Source organism: Vicia villosa, unplaced genomic scaffold, assembly GCF_029867415.1.
Source record: "Vicia villosa cultivar HV-30 ecotype Madison, WI unplaced genomic scaffold, Vvil1.0 ctg.000025F_1_1, whole genome shotgun sequence".
Taxonomy (NCBI): Eukaryota; Viridiplantae; Streptophyta; class Magnoliopsida; order Fabales; family Fabaceae; genus Vicia; species Vicia villosa.
The window spans coordinates 1,648,516-1,656,320 of NW_026704957.1; the positions used below are offsets into that span (position 1 = coordinate 1,648,516).

Sequence of the window (7,805 nt, forward strand, 5' to 3'; positions counted from 1 at the left end):
ACGTCGTCATGTTTGGCATGTGTTTACTGATTAGATCTCCATTTTGCTTTTATATGATGTTCCATTTCTGCCCAAACAGTTATTCCAACCACTTGGAAACTGTTGTTGTGGAATTTTTTCCCAAAATGCCGCAACTGTGAAATGATTCTCCTCAAATATCACAATCTGAAAATTAATTTCCAGAATGCCACACTGACTTTAAAGCATGTCGCCATCTTATTTGGGGACATGGAGCATGTCACCATCTCAATTAGAGACATGCTATTATTTTTTATTTTTTTTCGTTTTTTGTTAATTAATAAATTTTTGTTATATATATATAACAAAAAAAATTAGTTTAATTAATTTTAAATAATAAAAAAATTAAATAATTTTTTAAAACATTATTTATAGTAAATAATATTAATACAATTCAATATGAATAATAAATAAATCTATAGTAATTTAAAAATAGATATTAATAAATATAAAAATATTAATACAACAACATATCTAAAGCAGTCAACAATGCCTAACTAATTAGAAGAGCCTGCTGCATTTGGCCGATGCGGATATTTATTTCGCATATGTAATCCTTGACAGATTCCACATCGTCTTTTTACTTTCTCAACGGTGTCTATTTCAGTCCTAATGCGAGTGTTGTTCGGGCGACCTTTTTTGTTTCGTCGCATACTTTCATTGTGTAAAAGAATATCGCCTTGATATTGAGTCCATCGACCTTTTATTTTTTATTCATATTAAGTTGTATTAATATTATTATTATGTTTAAAAAAATTAATTTATATTTTTATTAATTAAAAATAATTACAACTAGTATAAATTATGTTTTAAAAATAATTAATTAATTTTTTTTATTTAAAATTAATTAAAAATAATTTTAAATCAATTAAATTATTTATTGAATTTATAATATATATAACAAAAATATATTAATTCACAAAAACGAAAAAAAATAAAAAATAATAGCATGTCTCCAATTGAGATGGCAACATGCTCCATGTCTCCCAATGAGATGGCGACATGCTTTGCAGTCTATGTGGGTCCCACCATGTCTTCATTTGGATTGGAGACATGGTTCAAAAATGTGGCATTCTGGGGATTAATTTTCAGATTGTGGCATTTGGGGAGAATCATTTCACAATTGTGGTATTTTGGGAAAAAAATCGTTGTTGTGCTGACGACAATGACAGGACTGGCTTTTAAACCAGTTATTTCACAAGTAGATATTAGGAAAAGGATTCTCTCCTGTTTGTGTCTTCAGCCCTCCCTCATGCTCATGATCCAATGGATAAGAAATTGTGAAAAACAAATAAATAAATAAAATGGATTCTAAAGAGAGAAAAAAAAGAGATAGAGGGTTGAGATTGTGGCAGTATGGAAGCAGCAGATAAAAAACATGAGAGGATCTGCATCCTAAATATTATTGTGTCTATACAAGTTATGTAACGGGAATGGAAGAAACAAAATATACATGGTGCATTGTGACTATATATGATGAAGTAAAAGTAAATTTATCGGTGACTATATATGGAGTGCATTGAGTCCCTAATTTGAGTATATTAGAGTATATAGTCACTCTCCATAAATGTTGACTTAGTCAACCTTTTGGAGTGCATCATTCTTGCGCACAAGCTTCACAAGTTTGTCATGAATCCGCAAATTCCTTCGATGTTCAACAATGATGAAGATCGCATCGCTAACATCAGGTTTGAAGAGTATGAATCTTGGATCGTCCAAGACCAAGCGTGGTTCAGCTGGCTCCTTTCCACGATTTCAGAATCGGTGCTACCTAGGGTTTTATCCTACAAACATTCATATCAAATTTGGGATCAAATCCACAAATACTTCACTACAGTAATGAAATCTAGGGTTAATCAACTAAGAGCTGAACTGAAGATCACAAAGAAAGAAAACCGCTCGATATCTGAATTTGTGCTTCGCATTCGTGTAATTGCAGATGCGCTTTTGGCTGTAGGGGGGCCAATCTCTGAATGTGACCAAATTGATGCCATATTACAAGGTCTTCTTGAGGGGTATAATTCGTTCATTATGATGGTTTATGGCAAAATTGAGCCACCTACACTATATGAAATTGAAGCCTTGTTATATGTGCAAGAGGCACAACTAGACAAATATCGCCAAGAGCTGGCTCTAGCCAATGCCATGGCAAACATAGCTCACTCTGATGACAACAACAAAAACAACAAATCCAACAGAGATGGTTCTCAGCAATACAGAGGTAGAGGAAGCTTCAGAGGCAGAGGTCGAGGCAGAACTAGAACAAATTACGCCACTAGAAACAAGCCAACTTGTCAACTATGTGGCAAGTATGGTCACTCAGTTATGGAGTATTGGCATAGATTTGATGAGAACTTTGAGCCAACTCCTCAGAAGAACAATCAAGCTACTCAACCTAAGGAAGAGCAGAAAAATCAAGCACATAGCACCACACAAGCCTCAACTTTCTTAGCTCATCATGAGGACCTTCAGATACCATCTAACATGGAATCTCAGGCATGGTTTGCAGATTTAGGTGCTTCTCATCACTTAACTTCTAATAGTTCAAATTTGTATCACACATAAGTACACAGAGTAAAATGAGGTTATGGTAGGAAATGGTCAAGGTCTTAGAATAAAAACAGTTGGCTCAGCCACATTTAAACCACCTTTAGCCTCACACACATCTTTGACACTAAATCATTTACTTCATGTACCTTATATTACTAGAAATCTCATTTCTGTCTCTAAATTTGCCAAAGACAACAATGTCTTTTTTGAGTTCCATGCTAATAACTGTTCATTCAATTATGTAAAAAAACAAAAATGTCCCTCACTTTTTAAAAATGTTTCTTTGCTTACGTGTACTTTTTATCACCAATTATTTTTTTTCATTTTATATGATATATGACTTGAAGCATAATATATCAATCTAAAAAACACCATCACAAACATTATATATTTTTTATTAAAAAATTATATTAATCATTTTTTAATAAATTGGTAATACAAGATCTGAGTTTATATAAAATAAATATTGTTTAACAATGATAAAAATAAAACTACATTAAGACTATTTAAATGTTTTTATTCAATTTTTAAAAGGGTTAATTTAGTCATTTTGTATTAGTGTATCTTTCTTTCCTCTCATTTTCTTTTCACTTTCACACATAACAAACAACTAAAAAGTCATTTCACTTTCCTCTAACTTTCTCATCACTTTCGTTCTTTTAATATTCTTTCCTCTTACTTTCTTTTCTTTCACTTTCTCTTTTTATCCAAACAGAGCATTAGGCTCAATGATTAGAAAATTTCTTTGTCCACCTCCCTATGGGGTTGACCCCCAGCGAAAATCCAAATTTACCACTGTTTCGGAGATGCATCTCCGAAGTTTTTTTAAAATTTTTTCCAGATTTCGGAAATGCATCTCCGAAAAAATTGGGATTTTGATTAATTCGGAGATACATCTCCGAAAACACAAAAAAATTGGAATTTTGATTAATTCGAATATGCATATCCGAATTAATCAAAATATTAAAAAATTTGGGATGTTAATCAATAGAGGATGGATCAAGCTTAATAAAATATTTCTTTTTTCATATGACCAATAATTCTTTTTATATTTATCTAATCAATTCTATATATTAACAAAACATTATTTTTCTTTCACATGAATAATCAATTTCAGATAATGTCAAATAAATAAATAACACATAAGTCTACTTTTACAAAAATGAATTTAATTATTATTTTTTAATTATAAATAACACTACTAAAAATTTGATCAACTAACGTACTTTTTATATTACTACTAAAAATTTACTATCATATTGATGTTAATGAAAAAAAAATTCTTTTTTTAATTCTTAAACAAATTTCTCATTATTTTCTTCAATTTTATTTAAATTAAAGAATAAAATTAATATTTATATGTATAATTATACTAGAGATTCACTTAAATTTTAATTCTATTCACTTAACAAAGTACTATTTACATTTACTACTATAATTTCGATCAAATTGATTTTATATGAAATAAAAAGTTTCTTTTAATTTTTTTAAAATATTCTTATTATTTTTTTAATTTTATTAAAATTAAGTTCTATTCTATTCAATTAAAATAAAGTATCAAATAATTTATTTGTAAATAAAGTAATAGTGCATAAAAAATTGTTGAAAAAATTTAATTATAAATAATAACTACAAAATATTTTAATTTAAAAAAAGATGTTAATAATTATTATTATATTTTAATGATAATGATATATATTTAATAATATATTTTAATTAATACAATTAATTATACTATTAATTATGTTGATTCTCCTTTATTTTAATTTTTTAATAATTGTTGAATTTTTTCGGAAATGCATATGTGAAACATACAAGACCAAAAAATAAAATATTTCGAATATACATCTCCGAAGACAATCTCACTCCAAAAAAAAAAAAGTGATTTTGGAAATGCATCTCCGAAAACACATTTCTCAGAAAAAAAAAAGTGATTTCGGAGATGCATTTCCGAAATAAAGAGGCGTTCTATAAATTTCGTCAGAGGTGACTAAGAATGTTAGGGGTTTAATAAAGAAATTTCCAATGATTATCCAACATGACAAATTGTAAGAAAGTTTTGCAATATAATTTTTCTTTTGAACAAGTATACAAAATTTAATTAATCTACATTATGAACAACCGGGCCCACACTTAATGGTCCTAATCAACCACCAAAAATGCTTTACCAAAGTTTTCCAAAGAAAGGTAGTGGTTATGATGAAGAAGATAAAGAAGGTACACAAAACAAAAACCCCCCAATTTCTCAGCCACCTATAATAATCTCTTAAAATATCTACACGTTTAAACTTTTGGAGCACTAACAATTGTCACCGTTAAAACTTTAGTAGGTTCGTCCTTTTGCACTTCAATGTCATTTATTTCAACACCTTCAATCACTGTTTCCAACACTCCTTTTTCTACGCAACACTTGGTTCCTTCTTTTATTGTCTCTGCTTCAATCTCTCTGTTTTTGCCCCATAGAACTGAATAAAGTCCTATTACAATCAAAATTGCTCCAATAACACTGAAAATCACAAAATAAATAAATAAATCAATAATGGAACCAAAAGTAAAGTATCTTTCTCACAAAATTGAACAATGCTTTAATTAAATAAGTGGTCCATTTGTGATGCAACATTAAAGTTATAGATGTATCAGCATCACAATTATAAGTGTGGCTGCATTATTCACATTTGTCAAAATTTTTTTTTCTTAAAAAAATATCATATTAGGATAAATACAACTTAGATCAAAAAAAGAAAAGGCAAAACTTTATATTATTATATGAACTTACCCTCCAAGGTATAATTTTTCAGCAAGGATGAAAGTGCCCATGATAGCTACAATGATCATCATCAAAGGACTAAAAGCAGTCACAAAAACTGGTCCTTTCTTTTGCATCACAATTCCTTGTACATAATATGTAAGACCAGATGATATTATACCCTGTTCATTCATCAATGTTTAACTCCATTAGAATCATCCATAAACATAACAAAATATGGTTTAAAAAATATCTAATATTAGGTGGAAAACTTACAGCATATGCGGCGGCTAATAGGTTTATATCCCAACCAATGTTCCAAACATTTGGGTTACTCTCCATAACATATGTTACTGCAATTGATTGAAGTGTTCCCAAAAAGCACACTATGGCTGCCAGCGAAAGCGGTGCTGAGAATTTCCTTAATGTAACAGCTTGAAGGATGAAGAAACAAGACCAAGCAAACGTCGCAATTATGAGGAAAATAGAACCCTTGACCCAATCCTTTTCACCAGAATCAGTATTGTTTTCAGGTACATAATTTCTAGGATGATGCATGTATTGAGAACTCAAAATTTGAATAACTTGTCCTTTGTATAATGTCATCACCATAGCCCCTGCAACTGTAATTACAGTTCCAATCACCTTTACTTGGCATCTTAATTTTTTAATGTCCAATTTCTCCATCCTAGTTTATCAAAACAAGATATGAGATTATATAATTACATAATATTAATTATTAATTAACTAATTGTGTTTATAAAAGTATACCTAAAAATAACAGCCATTACAAATGTGATAGCAGGGAGAATATTGCTAATAGCACATGAGTATGTTGGAGATGTAAATTTCAACCCAGCATAGTATAGATTCTGAATCACAAGCCTAAACAAAACAAAATAAATTAGAAAATTTTTAGATGATCTTCTAGTGTTTTTTAGAAATTCGACTGCAGAGAATCCGAGTCCATTAAAGAACACCACGAGAAAAGTACTAACCCGAGGAGTCCCAAGACGAACATTTGTATGAACATAAGAAATGTAATCCTTGGCCTTATCTTCCTGCCAATTGTCAAGAAAGAAGGAATGATCACAAAGTGATTCAAGTATTATTTTTCAATAAGGATGAATATATGATGGATATATATATAATTTATATATACCTCTCAAGAACAATAGCAAAAGGTGCAATAGCCGCGGTAGCAAAAGCGTGTCTATAAACAACAAGAACATAGTGACTCATTCCACGGTTGAGTGATACTTTTGTTATTATATTCATACCAGCAAAACCAAATTGTAGACAAATCATAGCTATGTATGGCTTGCATCTTTGAAATGAACTTGAACAACATTTATCTCCTTCCATTATTAGTATTATGTTATGTTATTCTAAAACTAGAAACGGAGGAAGAGAAGAACACTTGAATTTGTTTGTGTTGTGTCTCTTAAGTGTATAACGTCATGCCTTCTATTGTATTTATAGGCCTCTATACTTCACATAGAGCAACTCTTTTGATTAATTTTGAAGCGTGTGAAAATTGATCTCATCATCAACCTCACACGTGACCTTCATTTAGTAATATGATTAATGATTAATACTAATACGTAAGGCAATTGGATATTCTTATTTGTTGTGCGTGAACAATATGGATTCCACATGGCATTAGATGCATTGTTCTATTGTGGGAATTTTTTTTAGGTGAATGGCCATCACTTTTTTATGTAGTGTTCATAATATCTGTAATTACTTTAAATGATTGAGTATTAAATTTTGTGAAGAAAAAAGACTTATCAGATTATGTTCAAAGTTGTATTTTGTTAAATGAAAAATCTCAAAGAACAATAAAAAAACTAAAATAAATAGTCTTAGAAAAAATTAATCAATACTAAATAGCATAAACAAAGCCACTATGTTTGATCAAATCCATCTATTTCATAGGAGATATCAATTTTTCAATTCATTATATTTTAAAATTATTACAAGAGATTACAAAGTATTTACACAAAATAGTCTTCCGAATTTTCAATAACAAGAGATTACAAAACATTTATGGAGAGCGCCTTCCGCACAATACTGTTTCTTTGTGTGACGTGATGTAAACACTCTTCAATCCTGTAGCGCTTATAAATAATGTTCAACAGGTCATTTGGTCTGTGTATGTCAAGGTTAGCTTGTAACAGCTGGAGACTGGGGAGCATTTCTGTCTAGGTATCACAAGTAGTGGTGGAGGTCGATGCGAAGGTTCACCTCGATAAAATTATTTTGTGGATCCGAAGAACTGGAGAGTTTGGAATATTATTTGACCGACTATTGGTGGAGAAGGATCTTGTTGTGAAGGATTAGTAGAAGGAGATACTACTAGGATTTGATCTCCTTTACTTGAAGAAGAGGAGGCAGAACTTTAACAACTTCGGCAGTTGTGGCGGTGGCTTCCGTTGAACGGAGGATCGAGTGAGTTTGGAAGTCACTATGGTCGGTGAATATGATGAAG

At 30.4% G+C, this 7,805-nt stretch overlaps 1 protein-coding gene across 1 annotated transcript; it reads right to left on the reverse strand.

The window, feature by feature from the left end:
* Nucleotides 1–4,614: 4,614 nt before the first annotated feature.
* Nucleotides 4,615–6,772, reverse strand: LOC131622160 (WAT1-related protein At5g07050-like). The gene is made up of 6 exons (XM_058893191.1): nucleotides 6,477–6,772; nucleotides 6,313–6,375; nucleotides 6,086–6,199; nucleotides 5,591–6,002; nucleotides 5,345–5,496; nucleotides 4,615–5,074 (listed from the first exon to the last, which is right to left on the reverse strand). The coding sequence occupies exons 1-6, from the start codon at nucleotides 6,677–6,679 to the stop codon at nucleotides 4,852–4,854; spliced, it is 1,167 nt and encodes a 388-aa protein (XP_058749174.1). The 5' UTR covers nucleotides 6,680–6,772; the 3' UTR covers nucleotides 4,615–4,851.
* Between the last annotated feature and the right edge of the window lie 1,033 nt (nucleotides 6,773–7,805).